This window comes from Phyllobates terribilis, unplaced genomic scaffold, assembly GCF_046119375.1.
Source record: "Phyllobates terribilis strain yellow unplaced genomic scaffold, ASM4611937v1 Scaffold_46__1_contigs__length_10046794, whole genome shotgun sequence".
Lineage (NCBI taxonomy): Eukaryota > Metazoa > Chordata > Amphibia > Anura > Dendrobatidae > Phyllobates > Phyllobates terribilis.
The window spans coordinates 6,130,581-6,149,532 of record NW_027362806.1 but is presented as its reverse complement, the minus strand read 5'-3'; the positions used below and the strand labels follow the sequence as shown (position 1 = coordinate 6,149,532).

The 18,952-nt window shown below is 47.3% G+C and overlaps 2 protein-coding genes across 4 annotated transcripts in view; one reads left to right on the top strand and one right to left on the bottom strand.

The window, feature by feature from the left end:
* Window positions 1-18,952, top strand: part of LOC141191468 (uncharacterized) — a 618,018-nt gene that overhangs the window by 238,144 nt on the left and 360,922 nt on the right. The window lies entirely within an intron of this gene.
* Window positions 8,943-18,952, bottom strand: part of LOC141191466 (uncharacterized) — a 50,441-nt gene continuing 40,431 nt past the window's right edge. For all 3 annotated transcript variants that reach the window (XM_073661362.1, XM_073661361.1, XM_073661363.1), the window contains exon 7: window positions 8,943-9,902. In XM_073661362.1, the coding sequence (XP_073517463.1) occupies window positions 9,697-9,902 (206 nt within the window). In that variant the 3' untranslated portion in view covers window positions 8,943-9,696. The remainder of the gene's footprint in view (window positions 9,903-18,952) is intronic.

Genomic DNA, 18,952 nt, shown 5'->3' with positions numbered 1-18,952 from the left:
GCGGTTATAGCTGATAATGGCCGACAATGTGGTGGGTATAGCTCATTAAGGCGGACAGTGTGGAGGCCTTATAGTATAGGAGGATTATTTAGGTCATTGGGAAAACTAGAGAGGAGACAGCCATGGTGTAGGCCATGGTTCATAAGGGCGTATGGTGTGGCGGTTATGGCCGATAATGGCAGACAATCGGATCAGACTCCTAATTCCATGTTTGACAACTTAAGGAAACTTAAAAAAAATCATGATTTATGAAATGAAAACATGGTGGGACAAAACAACATTATGGAAGTATATTGATCAAGATATGGTCCCTAGAGGACTGCGGATCAAAAAACTTCTGACAACCATTTATTCCCAGCAATTTGTGGAGCAATGGAACCATTTACTTACTACATGTTCTCTAAATCTCATGTGTCTTATTGTTAATAATGAGGAGTAAAAATTAATTGCTGTTCAATCATAAATTAATGATATTAAACTAACATTGGAGCCATATAAATCTAACACAGAACATGGAGAATTTATAAGTAAAACACAACAAACGATCACCAAATTGGAAGACAGCATTATGTCTATGAAGAAAAATAAATTCCAGCACGATAATAATGACTATACACTTAACCAGGTGTATGAATGGGGTAGATGGAGTGGAACACTACACCCCCCCAAATCAATATTAATACCCCATTCATACCACAAATCTTCCTCCAAATCCCATGTTCCAGCTCCTCTGAATTTGATTCCTCTGACAATACTTTCCAGGACTCTGACTCCAACGATTCCTATCATAACCCTTCTTAGGCCGCAGTCACACTCGCGTCTTATTTTAATGCAGGAGTCGGATGAGTGTCACGCTATTTTTCTTTCAATTGCTCTGTGAGTGTAGTGTGTTGTGCGGTCTTTTTCACATATGAGCGTATGCGATGCGAATGGCATCCGTCTGCCTTGTAATTTTCATCATGTATTTTCACTAAGATACCTAAGAAATCCTTGTGTAGAACCCTATAAAAAGCCTCGTTTCCATGTCCCATACTGTGAGCACATATATCATGTTGGGATATTCCCCCATAATACCGCTGTAGCCTGGTTTTGAAGTATTTTTTGGCAACAACATCCCCCCGCTATTCCCCGGCCTCTCCCCTCTGTCAATCCCTTCACTGGCTCCCCATTGCCCAGAGACTCCAGTTCAAAACGCTAACCAAGGCATACAAAGCCATCCAGAACCTGTCTCCTCCATATAACTGTGACCTAGTCTCCCGATACATACCTGCACGCAACCTCCGATCCTCATAAGATCTCCTTCTCTACTCCCCTCTTATCTCCTCCTCCCACAATCACATACAAGATTTCTCCCGTTCTTCCCCCCTACTCTGGAACTCTCTACCCCAACACATCAGACTCTCGCCTACCATGGAAGCCTTCAAAAGAAACCTGAAGACCTACCTCTTCCGACAAGAATACAACCTGCAGTAACCACCGCTCCACCACATTACTGCATGACCTCCTCTACCCCCACCTACTGTATCCTCACCCATCCCTTGTAGACTGTGAGCCCTCGCGGGCAGGGTCCTCGCTCCTCCTGTACCAGTCGCTGACTCGTTTTGTTAAGATTATGTAAATGTTTTTGCTATGTATATCCCTATCACATGTAAAGCGCCATGGAATAAATGGCGCTATAATAATTAATAATAATAATAATAATTCAACCTGATAGAGAGCGCATCCTTTTCCACTGGGTCTTATCTTGACGCTATGGCGAGCCCTACCCAACTGTAGCTGATCCGAGGAGGCGGCGTCCATACTGGATCCATCCACTTCTGACAAAAAGGGCCACAAAAGGTAAGTTTAGTAGACTGTATTATGAGCTACGCTTGCATCCTCAAAAGTTTTAATGACTATTGTCGGATGAGCGTATCCACATTTGACCATCTTTTGGAGGTGCTGAGGTCAGGAATATCATACCAGAATACCTCAATGCGGAGAAGTACTTATTCTTATGACACTAAGGTATTTTTGTTGTAATTTTTTTTAAATAAGAATTTGATCTCCAGGCCTATAACATGTTCACTACCAATTTTTTAAGGTTTAAAAATGAATTAGTCTGTTGGTTTCACTATTAATTAACATTATTACAGGTCCGAATATCTATGTGTCAAGCAAGGTGTGGGAAAGACTAGTGTAACATGAAGGGATGGGGAAAGGGAGCCCTGACACTAGGGAAAGGGGGAGTGGAGACCTCCTTCCTCACCAATTGCCACACGTGAACCTAAACCCTGTATTTACCTAGCGCTTGACCCTGTATAGGGAAGGGGGGAGGTGGCCACTAGTCAATCCCCACTAGCGACTAAAGACAACAAGGTAGACAAACACGGGGGAAAGTAGCTTAGCGTTAGTTGACTTCAGAGAAATAACTCCAAGCGTCCTCCTAGCACCACAGCACACGATAGCAGTCTGAGAGCTCCAAGCATTCACAAGGAGTCATGTGAATATCACAGGCAACTTCCTACTGAAAGTGAAACTATTTAAACACCCAGACCAGGGTGTCAATTAGCAGGAAGGAGGTAGCAGCTGGGTCCTAGAGTGAAACAGTTAAGAAGGTGTCTGTAATGCTAAACGAAGGGATCTCCTGCAACCACCTGCAGGACGACTGTCTGTCACATCTGATACACCCGTGACACTATGTGGCCTTGCTTTTCAATAGTGGATGGAAAAGTCTGTGTGTGTGTTACCAAGTGTAGAGACTATAGCTTAATTGTATGCTTGTGTTATTTTGTAAAAATATAATGTTTGCCTTATTATGGTCAATGTTTAACTCCTTTCTGACCCAGGGCGTATTAGTACGTATCTGTGCCCTAGGCCTTATGGGCCTGATACGCATCTCGGGGGGGTGTCGCTGCCCCCCCCGCACCCACGATCGCTGTGATTGGCTGTTCAATTCTGAACAGCCAATCACAGCATTTCTCACTGTTTACGGCAATCAGATTTCTGGAAACAGTGATGTGCAGCCTAGGATCGGTGCTCCTAAGAGCACCGATTCTAGGCTGTTGCCTAGTAACCCCAGCCCTCTCCCCAAACTGCTATGATCGGTGCGATCGCCGATCACATCGATCGCACCGATCATTGCGGGACCGCGCGGTAACAGGGCGGTCACGGGGCGGTGACCGGCTTGTGACCTGCCTGTCACCGCCCCATGACCCCCTGTGATGTCATAGAAGCCCCCAGCCAGCTCTGATTGGAGCGATCGATGATGACATCGATCGCTCCAATCAGAGTACCTGAACACAGGTGACAGGGCGGTCACAGGGCGGTGACCGGCTTGTGATCTGTCTGTCACCTGCCTGTGACCCCCTGTGGTGCGTGCCCAGGCCCCAGCCATCTTTGATTGGTGCGATCGATGTCATCATCGATCGCACCAATCAGAGTACCTGACCGGGAGGTGACCGGGAGGTGACCGGGTGGTGACCGGCCTGTGACCTGCCTGTCACCACCCTATCACCCCCCCTGTGACCGCCCTGCAGATCCTCACACTTGGTGAGGATTTCTATAGAGCGGTCACACTACTGATCTCTCTGTGCTGGGCCTTGTAGTGCCACAGAATCTTCTGAGACACTACAAGGCTTTTCTCCTACCTGCTCCAGTCGCTGCTGCTGCTCCGGCGTCCTGCTGCGGTCTCCAGGGTCCTGGATCTCCTGCTCCGGCGTCCTGCTGCTGTCTCCAGGGTCCTGGGTCTCCAGCTCCTTATCCTGCTGCTGCGGATCCTGCTCCAGAGCCTCTTCCAGAACCTGCTGCTGATCCTGCTGCTGAAAGAAGAACAGAGAAGACTTTGGTAAGTCCATCTCTGTTCTCCCCTCATCCACCCCTCTCCCCCCTCCTCCTCTCCCCCCCTCCTTTTACCCCCAATCCTCCTCCCCCCAGTTTGTTTTTTTTCGTGCGTCCTGCAGCGGCCGAGCGCTGACCAGTGACGTCACTGATCAACGTCCGTGCTCGCTGCTTTCCAGGACTTTTTTTTGTCCCTGTCAATTCTCCCCCCTCCCCACTTTGGACCACCTCCGTGTGTGCATCAAGCAGCCGCCGAGAGTTGATCGGTGACACAAAACACCGATCAGCAATCGTGCTCGCTACTTTACCCTTTTTTTTTCAACTAACCTTTTTTCTTCTCTAGAGGGCGGTCGCGTTGTCTGATTGTGCATCGTGCTGGGCCTTGCGGTACCACAGAAGCCTGTGACACCACAATCGACACTCCTGCTCCAGAAGACATCGTACAGAAGACATTTGAAAGATGACATCTTACAGAAGACATCTGAAAGACGACAACTGTAAGTAGGATTTTTTGATCCGTCCTCATCCACCCCAATCCCCCTCTCTCCCCTCTCCTCCTTCCCCCCTTCCCATTCCCCTTTCTCCCACCAAGTGCTGATCATTACTTGATCAGTACTTGATCGCTTGACTTTTATCCATTTTTTTTTCTTTGCTTTCTGCAGCGGCCGAGCGCTGATCAGTGACCACAGATCTCTGATCCGCACTCGTGCTCGCTGTTTGCACCACCTACAGTAGTTCCTTTTTTTCTCTTTTTTTTCAGAAAAAAAAGTTCACAACAAGCACACTGACACACATACACTCTAAATAAAGTACTGACACACACGCACCACATACACAAGAAAAAAAAATGGCCGGCTCATCCCAAACTCGCTATTCAGCGGAGGAGGCATACGCTATTCTTGCCTCCGACACTGAGACTGACAGCGAGGGCGAGGATCCCACACTTCTTTACTTTTCCGACGCCTCATCATCCTCCTCTTCTTCCTCCTCCTCCTCTTTCTCCTCAGGTGCTGCTGGACCGCCCCACAGTCGTCGCAGGAGAGAAGATGATCCAGCGCCCCCCACTGCTGACCCCATGTGGACCTCGCCCCCCGATAATTATGAGCCGCTGATTCCTGATTTTGTGGCGCTATCAGGAATCAAGTTTGACACCACCGGCCTCACAGAAATAGACTTTTTCAAAGTCTTTTTCTCTGATGATTTTATAAACGTCATGGTGGGCCACACTAATTTATACGCTCATCAATTTTTGGAACAAAACCCCTCTTCATCATTTTCTAACTGGTCTGTAGACGCAGAAGAAATGATGAAGTTTTGGGGCCTGGTCCTTCATATGGGGATCCTGAAGAAACCAGAGGTTCGGCAATACTGGAGTATTGACGTTTTGTATAACACTCCAGTGTTCCGAATGGCCATGACCCAGAGACGCTTTGAGGCCATCCACAAATTCTTGCATTACCAAGATAATGCAAGGTGTCCTGCACGCGATGACCCGAACTTTGATCGTCTTTTCAAAGTTCGGCCGGTCATCGAGCACTTCAACAACAAGTTTGCTGAAGTGTATGTGCCCCAAAGGGACATCTGCGTTGATGAGTCCCTAGTTCATTTTAAGGGCTTGTATTCCGGCATTACCTGCCCAGTAAGAGGGTCAGGTACGGGATCAAGCTGTATAAACTTTGTGAGAGTACCTCAGGGTACACTCACAAGTTTAGAGTTTATGAAGGGAAGGACTCCCGGATTGAACCCTCTGAATGCCCCCCTGTTCTGGGAGTGAGTGGGAAAATTGTGTGGGACTTGGTGCACCCACTGCTGGATAAAGGTTATCACCTGTACGTGGATAACTTTTATACAAGTATCCCGCTCTTCAAGTCCCTCTCTGTGCGACGTACCGCAGCTTGCGGTACTGTCCGCAAAAATCAGAGAGGCCTCCCAAAGACGCTAATTGGGCAGCTGCTCAGAAGGGGTGAGAGCAGAGCCCAATGTAGCGACCACCTGTTGGTGGTCAAGTACAAGGACAAGAGGGATGTCCTTCTCTTGACCACCATACATGGTGATGGCAGCACCCTCAGCACTGTACGAGGTTCCACTACACAGGTCACCAAACCAGACTGTGTAGTGGGGTACAACAAGTACATGGGGGGAGTTGATCTCTCTGATCAAGTCCTCCAGCCATACAGTTCTTTGAGAAAGGCCAAGGTATGGTATAAAAAGCTGGCAGTGCACCTTGTACAGATGGCAATGCACAACGCTTTCCTTCGGTCACAATGTGCAGGCCAGACTTCTGCGTCGTATCTTCACTTTCAGGAGACAGTTATCAAGGCCCTGATATTTGGCAGTGGTGACGGAGCGGGCCCCACTACTTCTGGAACTGAAGGATCTCGAATTGTACTGAGCCAGCGTTTCCCAGGGCAGATCCCTCACAGCGGAAAAAAAGGTAAGTCACAAAAGAGGTGCCGAGTGTGTTACCGAAGGGGAATACGCAAGGACACCATTTACGAATGTGACTCCTGCCCCGACAAACCTGGCCTGTGTATGAAAGACTGCTTCAAAAGGTACCATACTTTCATGGACTATTAAATTAATTTCTGACGTATGACAACCTGACGAACACTACACAGCTGACGTAGTGTTCGTCAGGTTGTCATACATCAGTTGTGTAGTGTTTGAAGTGAAAAACGCAGCACAACTGGACCAGGGTGCACGAGCAGGATCCAAAACTGTAGAATTAATAGTAAAACCTCGGCACACCAATAATTAGAAATTTTTTCTGATTTATTTTAGCAGTCCACATCATACGTTTCGGTCCACAAGTTGGACCTTCATCAGTGTACCACTTGCTAAAGAATGGAAGAGAGGAGGAAGGAGTGGGAGGCGCAGTGTCCCTGGCAGGGAATCCTTAGGCGCCGATAGGAGTGGTGTAAATGCCTTGGATGCGCGGTATCCACCGCTGATAGCCGGTGGGGCTCTCCAAACGCGACATGGGGTCCGCTGTGAATTCCAGCAAGTTTTGCATTGATAACATCAAATGGCGCTCCTTCCCTTCCGAGCCCTGCCGTGCGCCCAAACAATGGCTTTCCCCCACATATGAGGTATCAGCGTACTCAGGAGAAATTGCACAACAACTTTTGGGGTCCAATTTTTTCTAGTACCCTTGTGAAAATAAAAAATTGGGGTCTAAAATAAAATTTTAGTGAAAAAAAGTTAAATGCTCATTTTTTCCCTTCATGTTCAATTAACTGGTGTGAAGTACGTGAAGGGTTAATAAACTTCTTGAATGTGGTTTTGAGCACCTTGAGGGGTGAAGTTTTTATAATGGTGTCACTTTTGGGCATTTTCTGTCATAAAGACCTCTCAAAGTGACTTCAAGTGTGATATGGTACCTTAAAAAAAATGGTTTTGTAAATTTTGTTGTAAAAATGAGAAATCGCTGGTCAACCTTTAACCCTTATAGCTCCCTACCAAAAAAAAAATTTTTGTTCCAAAATTGTACTGATGTAAAGTAGACATGTGGGAAATGTTATTTATTAACTATTTTGTGTGACATATCTCTCTGATTTAAGGGCATAAAAATTTAAATTTTGAAAATTGCAAAATTTTCTACATTTTCGCCAAATTTCCTTTTTTTTTCACAAATAAACGCAAGTGATATCGAAGAAATTTTACCACAATCATGAAGTACAATATGTCACGAAGAAACAATCTCAGAATCAGGGGGATCCGTTGAAGCGTTCCAGAGTAATTACCTCATAAAGTGACAGTGGTCAGAATTGTAAAAATTGGCCTGGTCATTAACGTGCAAACCATCCTCGGGGGTAAAGGGGTTAAGAATGTCTAATATAGTATTAATAAGAGTTTTTTTTTATCTATTTATTAATTATGGATATATTTTAAGCATTATTATTAGATATTGATTATGTTAAAATATCCTCCTCCACCATCTCATTATGCATTGTTACATCTATCCAATAGGTTTCTATCTACTGATGTATCATTTGTGGCCCTTCATTTGGAATTCCTCCTGGGCAAGTCAACAATTTCAGGAATTGTCTGGAACATATGTGCCCAGATATGGGACAGACTCCATTCTGTGGTGGTGCCGGAGCCGGCACAACTTGCCTGGGAGCGGATATCATGAGGCTTTTTGCTGAAAACTCAATTTCCAAACTGCCTCGGGCCTTGGATAGGAAACACATCAGGGTCAAGAAGCCATCCAACTCTCAATTATAAGCAGCCCCAATATTTCAATTCTAAGCAGTATTTTTCTGTTGTACTATTGGCGGTAGTTGACAGTAAATACATGTATAGAATTGTTGATATTGGGGCCTATGGGAGTACAGGTGATCCCCGCATCTTTAAAACATCGGTAATGGGTCTATGCCTTCTAAATAATGACCTTGCTCTCCCACCTCCATGTGTTCTTCCAGGTTCAAGGTCTGAAGCAGCACCATGTCTTCACTGCTGATGAGGCTTTCCAATTAACAAGAGATGTGATGCGGTCGTTCCCACATCGAGGCCTCAATCACCAGAGGTAAGTTGTCAATTATTTGCTGTCTCATGCTCGCAGAATGGTTGAGTGTGCCTTTGTCATCCTGTGCGCTGAATGGCGTGTGCTCCAGTCTGTCCTCTAACTTAGCGAACCGAATGTGAATGGCGGGATCAAGGCATGTGTGCTGTTGCACAACTTTACCCGCATGCATGAGTGTCGTTATGGTCCAGGTCCTGAAGATGTCCAGGATGTGCCCAATCCCTTCCTTTATCCATTTGTGCCGACTACATGACGACAGTCTTCTGTCATTAAGGTTCGGGGTCTTTTTGCCTCCTGTTTCTTAACTAAATAGGATGAGACGTCATGGCAGAATCCCCCAGTTATTGTTCCTTGAATTAATAATGTGTTTATGTTTTTTTGTTTTTAACTTTCCTTGTGCAATAATGTGTCAAACATCCAACATATGTGATTTTTGCTCCCTTTACTAGCAACATGTATTTTTTATTTTCTTAAAATGAAAAACATGGCTTTTTTTGTTAACAAAAACTTCAATAAAATATATATATACAAATAAGTGCATACATATTTTGTCATATGTACACCTTTTTTATTTTTAGAATCCAAACAATCTGGCATAAAGAAATAAAACATTCAGAATTTTAACATCGTAATCCTAACATTACAAATTATGATAGGTGAAGGCCTTCTGTTGGGAGGCAGAAACGTTTCCAGACAAAGATGCTGGTGCTGTGGAAATCGTTTGGGCCATGAATTGAGGGCTATATGACCCTGAAGGGAAAGGACGTCTGTGTGTGTGTGGCTCTTGGGGGTGATGATATTGCCCTCCATGAGCATAATAATATTCTCCTCCAGTAGGCCCATGCCTGGACCATTGTAGTGGCCTATCACTAACAAAGGATCCAGCCATTGGAGCTCCTGCAGCAGCCCACTCCTCCTTCCTTTGCCCCCTCATGTGCTCTCACTGAATGGGTGGTTGTCGATCCACAGGGGATGTTGGTTGGGAAGTAGGGAGCTGAGGCATGATGGGTTTTGTGATGAACCCGCATAGTCCTCATCTGCCGAGTGCAGACGGTTTCTGTCTGACCGATGGCAGTTTTACAGACAGTCAAACACCTCATGAAGATTATTAGGTCACATGCAAGCATCCAAAATAATGTGGAAGGCATTCCTGGCAGGCAGCTGCACACATGTGTCGATATCGCTCAGATACCATGCCTAGGCTCCACGTAAACGCCTCCTCCCCATCATAATTCGCCGTGCGGGCAAGATAATCTAATACCCCACTATCTACCTCGTGCCTAGTGGTGATAATGGGGAGCTCCCTCCTACGTCTAACTCTTCGTGGGATGGGAGCAGCAACAGGGGAGTTGTCAAGTCGAAGGGTTGGGCTGCTGCTCCGGCGTCCTTCCACTTCCTCTGAGGCTGGTGCTGTTGATGGTGCTGACGCAGATGTTGCTGCGGAATCCGATGACTGCCCTGCTGCTGGTCCAGCACCTCGGCAGAATCGGCCACTGGATCCAACAGGGCGTCATCTGACTCCGAGGCCATCTCCCTGTCCTGTAAGTTGGATTCAGTTCTGCAAGTGACAAAAAGGATGTGATGTTGGGTAAAATTAGATAACTTAATATGTTTCTAATCATTAACAATGATTAGACAAGCCAAAACGTATGGACATAGGTCTATAATGGGGGCCAAGACATTGAGCTAGTCCATATAAATATAGGGATGCTTTCTGGACGCCGCAGACCCATTATTGGCACGCTCCATTGTATACGTTTCCTGACAGCTGTGCCAGCGTCGGGTGATATCATTCACTGTTATAAGAGGAACCAGAAATGAACACAAATGATACCTTTACCATTATTAGCCAATATCTTGACATTCCAATAAGGAGAACACAAGAAGCCTCCATAAATATAAATACAACCTTTAATGTTCAAAATACACCAGAAAAGTGCATGTGTGGCCGTACAAATATTAAGTCATTACGTAGTGCTGACGTACATGTACAATCAAGAAAAAAGTAAAGCCGATCAGCTGTGTGGTTCATGAATGGAGAACGGGAGAACATTCTGAGCAAAACATGAGGAATGGCCAAAGAAATCGTGTAATCCAGCTCCAAGTAAAAACATGCGTTTAATTAGTCCATGTTGAAACTGACATCCATGAGGAAAGGGTGGGGGGGTAGGTTGACAGTGCTACGCGTTTCGAATGATCTGTCGTCCTTTGTCACAGCTTCTGGAACAGTGTGTCAGTGCATCTTAAATTCCATTGATAATTACAGACCGGTGTGCTGATTTAATCACACATGTCCACAGACCATAATCAGCATGGATTTCGTGACGGTGTGTCGGCGCATCCTGAATACTCTCAGAAATTGCAGACCGGTGAAATAATTAGCTCATATTATCAAAGTATGAACCGACATCGCTGCCAGAAGAAAACGCAAACACAATTATACAATGGCACATAGACAAAAAGTGCAAATACAAAAAGTGAAAAACAAATATACAATAGGCAATTTAAAAATAGGAATGAGTATAAAAAACATCCAAAACCCAACTAGGAGACACATAGAGACAAGACGGGAAATGCATGTGTCTCTGGATTATTTAGTAATGATCATCACTAGTGTTGAGCCACCCCCGTAGTGTTCGAGTTCGGTTCGGTTCGTCGAACACCCGTGTGTTCGCCGAACTGTTCGTCGAACACCTTCGAACACCGTTAAAACCAATGGCAGGCAAACAAAAACACATAGAAACACATAGAAAACACCTTCAAAGGTGTCCAAAAGCTGACAAACTGCTCAGAAGACACAACTAACACATGGAAAAGTGACATGTACATATAGTCATGCGAAAAGAAAAGAGGTGGAGGAGTAAAAGGAGGGGGAGACACAGATATAGGCATGTCATGCCCTTCTAAAATCCAAAAAGTGAGAAGCCGACACGTTCAGTCCGCTCCTGCCCGTGCCACCTCCGCGTCGCCGGGTTTGTGCCAGAGCCGCAGTGAACCCTGACGGCCAGCCCCCCTCTCCCAATACTGGTGCCTGTCCGCCCGTGGGTCGAGCGAGCCCCCCTGTGGTGGAGGCAGCTCTAAGCTTTTTAATTTAAATTGTCTCTCTAATTTGAATGAATACACTTTAAATCCTTCTACAAGGATCTATTGGAGGGCAAGTCTCATGCCAGCAGCCGCGTAATTCCAGCTCCAGTAGCGTCCACTAAAGCTGCTGCAGTTAAAAAGCTTTTATAAGGATCGAGCTCGGCTGTCCACCGCAAGGCATCCTACTGCCAGTCCCAGCCCCTATGCCTTGGGGTGCCTCCTGATGCTCTTCACTGAGTATCCCGTGGTCCCGAAGCATTTCCTTTGAAAAAATTAAGTGTCCAAACTACAGGTGGTGTAGCTTGCTTAACAGCCGGGATAATCTGCTGACTAGCAGACACTGCTACTAGGCACAAAGTATTTCCTGGGCTAGATGCAGTTAAAAATTTGTAATTAGATACTCTCGCTGGATGCTGAGAAAGCATTCCATAGAGTCTCCTGGCACGCCATATATGATTCTCTTAAAAAGCTTGGGGTAGGGGTCTAGGGGACCCTTTTATAGCCAAAATCACGGCCCTGTATCGCAATACGTCACCTAGGCTGAAGATAAGTGGAACTGTAGCACCCTGAGGGCTCGGTTGCTACAGAGGTATTGCACCTCACCCAGAGGTGTGATATCTCACTCTCAGGTAAAGATGTAGTGTGGATCAGGACCCGACACCTGCATGCATTACACCACATTGCCGTGGGGCAGGGCGACCAATATGCCCCTGAGATGGGCACGACAGTCCCTGTCCCTGGCTGGAGTGGGGGGAGGGAACACTGAGGAAGGGGAACCCTGTAGTGCAGGAGCAGGGAGGAAGCAGTTCCTGGGTGCATTGAGAAGGGAGTATAAAAGGTGGGCACCATCTTAGTTCAGTGCAGAGAAGTCTGAGCAGAAGTGGCAGGAAGCAGGGGCTCTGCATGAGCTCTGCTCCGGAGGCGGGCCTAGTAACAGAGGCCCAGGCCTGGAAGAGGGAGAAGGAAGGAAGAGGAGCGGAGAAGGCTCCAGGAACGAGGAACGAAGGGATCCCAGGGGTGCGGACGGGCGAGTCGCCACCGCACGCCCGAATCCACCTGCGTGGAGGGGTCAGGCCAAAGGGGGAGACCGGTCCCCGAAACTAGTGGAGGCAGGAAACGACCCTCAGCTAGAAACAGGAGGCTGTGACATTTTATGTGGCGCAGCCCCTCGCTACACCCGCTAGGAAGGCACCACATAGGGTCAGGGAAACTGGCGCCAAGTTTACCAAGAGGAGGCCCGAGGCAGCCGGACAGAAGGGTTGGTAAGAAAGGCCAGACAAAGGACACACAAAGGGGGTCCTGTGAAGCGCTCCAAAGTTATCTGGGAGTTGTCTGAGCCCCTCACCTGGTGAGCACAGTACGACGTGAGCAGCCGTTACCTGCAGACGTGGTCTGGATAATAAGAACTGTGAGTAAAGGCCCTGGACTGCATCACTGACTCCGTGTCGTTACTGCTGCTGCCCTGCACCATCACCCCCATCCTCCGCATACACTGCCCTGAGGCTATACTCCTCCCGTGGGGAGTTATGCTATGCTCTGCTGCACCCACAACACCAGCCTCAGCGGTCTGCCCTGGAGCGGCGGTTCACTCTGACCGCAATCCACGGGTGGCGTAGTCGGACATTTAAACATGAAAACCACATAAATAGTTCCGCCACTGGTTTGACCGCCCTGAGCCACGGAACCGGGTCGCCACCACGGAGACTACAACCACCAGCATCCACCAAAAAGGGTCCGGCTCCGGGCGTCCCAAGGCCCAGGGGGCGCGTCAGAACATTTTCATCACCTTTCACAATCACCAATGGGACAAGGCAGGGATGTTCTCTGTCCCCTCTCTTATACATCCTAGTGACGGAGCACCTGCTCTCATCAATTCGCCATAACCCCAATATTAGGTGGATTGAGGTGGGAGGCACCGAGTACAAGTGCTCTCTATTTGCTGATGATGTCCTAGTATATATCACTCAATCACATATATCCATCCATGCTGTTATGGCTGAAATAGATCACTTTGTTACATGGTCAAATTTTAAAATCAATGCAGCGAAGTCTGAGGCCCTCGATGTCTCCCTCCCCAAATCCATATAGGATTCCATCCAGTCCAACTTTCCCTTTGCCTGGCCCTCACAGGGTATCAAATACTTAGGAATTCCTATTCATAGAGACCTCTCCCATCTATGTTATCTTAATTTTGGGCCCTTTATTGAACAACTCCATACAGACCACGGTTGGCAAGTTAGAACTGTAAGATTCACTACGTGAACCACTGGTGTTTTGTGGAAAAGCACATGTACACTGTGTTCCAAATTATTATGCAAAAAGTGTTTAGGAGTGATAAGGGAAGAATTTGTTTGTTTGTCAGTTAAACTCATTGATGGTGATGTGTGTCAGGGCTCTTTATATCACTGTAAGCAATTGCAGACACCTGTGCTAATTAGTTTGGCAGGTGTGTCCAATGAAAGGCAAGACTACTTAAGAAGGCTGTCTCACATTATTAAGCAGCCTACATTTTCTGCCAAAATGTGAAAGAAAAAGGATGTGTCGGCTGCTGAGAAGCAACAAATTGTGGAGTGTTTAGGTCAAGGCATGACTACAATCAACATTGTGCGATGATCAGGATGAAGTGTCTTGGCAATCAAGAAGTATGTAGCTGATTCACAGTACACACGTGTGCGTGCTGATAAGGGCAAATTGAGGACTCTTTCCTACAGGCAATTACGTCAGGTTGAAAGAGCAGCGGCAAAAAAGCCTTGTCATAGCAGCAGACAAGTTTTTGAAGCTGCTGGTGCCTCCAACGTCCCCCGAACAACAAGATGCAGGGTCCTTCAGAGGTTTGCAGCTGTGCATACGCCATCCTGTCGACCTCCTCTATCCACTTCACACAAGCAAAAACGGCTCCAGTGGGCCAAACATTACATGAAGACTGATTTCAAAACTGTTTTGTTCACGGATGAGTGCCGTGCAGCGCTCGATGGTCCAGATGGATGGAGTGGAGGATGTCTGGTTGATGGACACCCCACGCAAACACGGCTACAGCGCCAACAAGGAGGAGGTGGAGTAATGTTTTGGTCTGGAATCATGGGGAGAGAGATTGTCGGCCCCTTTAGGATCCCTGAAGGCGCTAAAGATGAACTCCATAATGTATGTGGATTTTCTCAAACAGCACTTCCTGCCATGGTTCAAGAAGAAGAACCGTGTATTTCACAGCAAGATCATTTTTTTCAATGATAATGCACCATCTCATGCTGCACATAAAACATCTGCATCTCTGGCTGATATGGGCATAAAAGGGGACAAACTTATGGTGTGACCCCCATGCTCCCCTGACCTCTACCCCATTCAGAACCTCTGGAGCATCATCAAAAGGAGTGTCTATGATGGCGGGAGGCAGTTCACATCTAAGCAACAGCTCTGGGAGGGTATTCTGTCCTCATGCAAAACAATTGAAGCAGAAACCATCCAAAACCTGACAAATTCAATGGACGAGAGAGTTCAGAAGCTCCTTTCGAACAAGGGGTCCTATGTGAAAATGTAACATCACCTAGAATAAAGTTTTGAGTTGAAAACTGTTTGATTTCAGTTTCTAATAACCTGCTAATGCTTATAATTTCAAAAATGACCATTTTTTTGGTCTTTATTAAAATGAAAAGGTTGATCGAAAAGTTTGGGGGATCTAAGAGTGTGGCAACCCAGTAGTCATGATTACTTCGAACTCTGACAATATGAGGGTCATGTTGCAGGTAGTGCAGCAAGAAGGCACTTATGTGTCTTGCGCATCTCGGAGCCCCAAAATTATTTTCCGGGCTAGATGCAGCTAAAAATTATTATTAATTTTAAATCTGGTGGAGCTTAGTATAGATGGCCTAATAGGATCAGTGCTGCACACTGCTACAAAGCCCAAATTATTTTCCAGTCAAGATACAGGTAAACATGATTAGTAATTTTAAATCTGGGGGAGCTTATTATAGATGGCCTAATAGAATCAGTGCTGCACACTGCTACAAAGCCCAAATTATTTTCCAGCCAAGATACAGATAAACATGATTAGTAATTTGAAAGCTTAAAACGGTTGGTAGGGTGATTTTAACCAATAATCAAGCTTTTACTCTCCCCAGGATGACACAGGGGTAGAAAAGTCGTTTCGGATCCATGATTTGTTCATCTTTATGAACGTGAGTCTGTCTACATTATCAGTGGAGAGCCGCGTGCGCTTATCTGTCAGCACACCACCAGCAGCACTGAACACACGTTCAGACAGAACGCTGGCTGCGGGGCATGACAAGATCTCCAAGGCGTAAGTGGCTAGCTCCGGCCATTTATCCAGATTGGAAGCCCAAAAAGAGCAAGGGTCCAGCGACACAGTCATGGCTTCAATGTTTACTTGGAGATACTCCTGTACCATCGTCTCTAGGCGTTGACTATGTGTCAGACTTCTTGTCTCCTGTGGCCTTGCAAAGGATGGGCTAAAAAAGTGGTGAAATGATTCCGCAAAATTGATGTTACCAGCAGATACTGTGGTTCTGTTACGGTTTGAGTGCTGAACACTTGACGGTCCCACGGTTGGCAAGTTGGAACTGTGAGATTCACTACGTGCACCACTGGTGTTTTGTGGAAAAGCACATGTAAGATTCTGCAACAGTCTCTGCTGATACTCCTGCATGCGTGCATCCCTTTCTATGGCAGGAATAATTTCTGCAAATTTACTTTTGTACCGGGGATCTAACAGTGTGGCAACCCAGTAGTCAGGATTATTTCTAATTCTCACAATTCGAGGGTCATGTTGCAGGTAGTGCAGCAAGAAGGCACTCATGTGTGTTGCGCATCCAGGAGCACCAAGTTCCTGTTGTGTTGGAGGCGAGGTAACAATCATGCTTCCTTCCTCTGTCCTCTCCCCCCAACCTCGCACAACAGAAATGTGATCAAGGTCTCCCTCATCTGATGAGTCTTCCATCAGTTCGTCCTCCACTTCTTCCTGGGCTCCTGCACCTTCCTCACTAGTTTGGCTGCTACCATGCGCCCTGGTAAAACCATCTCCCCCACCATCACATGCCTGCCGCCTTGGTGCGGCCGACCGTCTGGACCTTGCAGATGTTAGCCTTTCCGCATACAACTCCTCCTCCTCTACTTCCTCCACCTCCTCTTGTGCCACCACCTGACTCCGAATTCTGTTTAACATGTGCTCCAGCATGTAAATCACCGGAATAGTCATGCTGATAATGGCATCGTCAGCACTAAACATCTTCGTCGCCATTTCAAAACTGTGCAGAAGGGTGCATAGGTCCCTGATCTGAGACCACTCCTCCAGCGTGATTTGCCCCACCTCTGGATCTCGTTGGCCCAGGCTATACGTCAGAACGTATTGCACCAGGGCTTGTCGGTGCTGCCACAGTCACTGCAACATGTGCAGAGTTGAATTCCACCGGGTAGGCACATCGCATTTTAGCCGGTGAAGTGGCAGGCCCAACGACTTCTGTAGAGATGTAAGTCGCTGAGCTGCGGGATGCGAACGGCGGAAGTGAGCACACAGCGACCGTGCCCTCTGCAGAAGGCCATCTAGTCTGGGATAGTGGGCTAAAAATTGCTGGACAACCAGGTTCAACACGTGAGCCATACAAGGCACGTGTGTGACATTGCCCCGGCGAAGGGCCGCACCCAGGTTTGCAGCATTGTCGCACACGGCCTTCCCTGGTTTCAGGTCCAGTGGAGACAACCATTCATGAAATTGGCTCTCCAGAGCTGACCACAACTCCTCAGCTGTGTGACTCACATTTCCCAGACATTTCAAAGTAAATACCGCCTGATGACGTTGAGCCCTACTGCCAGCATAGTAAGGAGGTGTGCAGGATCCCTTCTGCGCAGTTAGAAAGCTTGTGGCATGACCAGACAGGCTTTGGGTGCAGGTGGAAGACCGAGAGGAGGTTGAGGAGGCAGAAGCAGTGGAGGAACTTTGACATAAAGAGGATTGACGCACAACTCGTGGGGACGGCAAGACTTGGACAGCAGCCCCTTGTCCTGCTGTCACCATAGTTACCCAGTGCCCAGTCAGCGACATGTAACGCCCCTGTCCATGCCTACTCGTCCAAGTGTCTGTGGTGAAATGCACCCTGTCACACACAGAGTTTCTCAAAGAAGTGGTGATGTTGTGTGCGACATGCTGGTGGAGCGCAGGTACACCTTTCTTTGAGAAGTAGTGCCGACTGGGCATCTGGTACTGGGGCACTGCGACGGACATAAGGTCTCGAAAATCCTCTGTGTCCACCAGGCGGAAAGGCAGCATTTCTGTAGCCAAGAGCTTGCAGATGGTGAAATTCAACCTTTTAGCTTTCTCATGGCTAGGAGGAAATGGTCTTTTACTTGTCCACATCTGAGGGACCGAGGGCTGGCTATTGTGCTTAGACGGGGTTGATAAGGGTGTCCCCGGCAAACTGCCGGTCTGTGAGGAAGATGCAGGCGGACATGTTAGGTTGCCTTGATCCAAAGGTGGTGCTATCGATGTCGGACAGCGCTCAACACCAGCTGGTGTTACCACCTCCAAAGAAAATGATGACCTGCCAATCACGCTGGCTGTTGCGGGTAAAGAGGTGGCAGGTCTGCGCCCCAAAACAGGTGTGACTGCTGTCCCCCCAGTCACAGAGGATGAAGAGGCCGCGGATGCACAAGATATGGCAGACGGTGGTTGGCCCGGCCGGCTAGGCCGCATTGTAGCACACTGAGCTTCCCACTGCAACTTATGCTTCATGTCCATGTGCCGGTTCATGCATGAAGTACTCAAACTATGTATTTTTTGGCCTCTACTTAGCTTTTGCTGACAAATGTTACAGATAACACGAGTTGGGTCATCTTTATCGATCTGAAAAAATGCCCAGGCTATGCAAGGCTTAGCACTCATGCGACCTGAAGAGCCACCACGACTTGTGGTGAGAGGCAGAGTTGTGTTTGAGGATGCAGTTGTTGACGTGCTTCCAGTACTACGTCTCTGTCCAGGAAGGCGCAACCTGACCTCGTCGTCACTAGCATCTTCCTCCACCTCCTCTGCTGACCTCATCTCTTGGCTGACTGTGGGTTGACAGTAAGTGGGATCTCCAACCTCATCATCATCACCCTGTGCGTTATCACACCCGTCGTCCTCAGAGCCAACCTGTTCCTGCCCTGACAAAAAACTAAAGTTGTCGCTCCAATCAGGTATTTGAGTCTCATCATCGTCTTCCTCATTGTCTCCACCAACAGGAGTTACAGTTTGGGAATGAGGGTCTACATTATGGTCAGAACCTTCTGCGTCTGGTCCTGGATCCGACTCATAAAGATTCTGGGCATCAGTGCAGATCATTTCCTCGTCTGGATTCACAGAAGCGCTGGAGTCGACCTCTGATTCCCAGGCTATAGTATGAGTAAACAGCTCTGCAGACTCAACCATCTGTTCTACCTCATACTCAGACGGGCAGCTGGAGATTTGGGAGCTGTGAGGAAGCAAGTGCGATTGGGGTGACACCTTTGAGGACTGGAGTATTTGTGATGTTGAAGTTG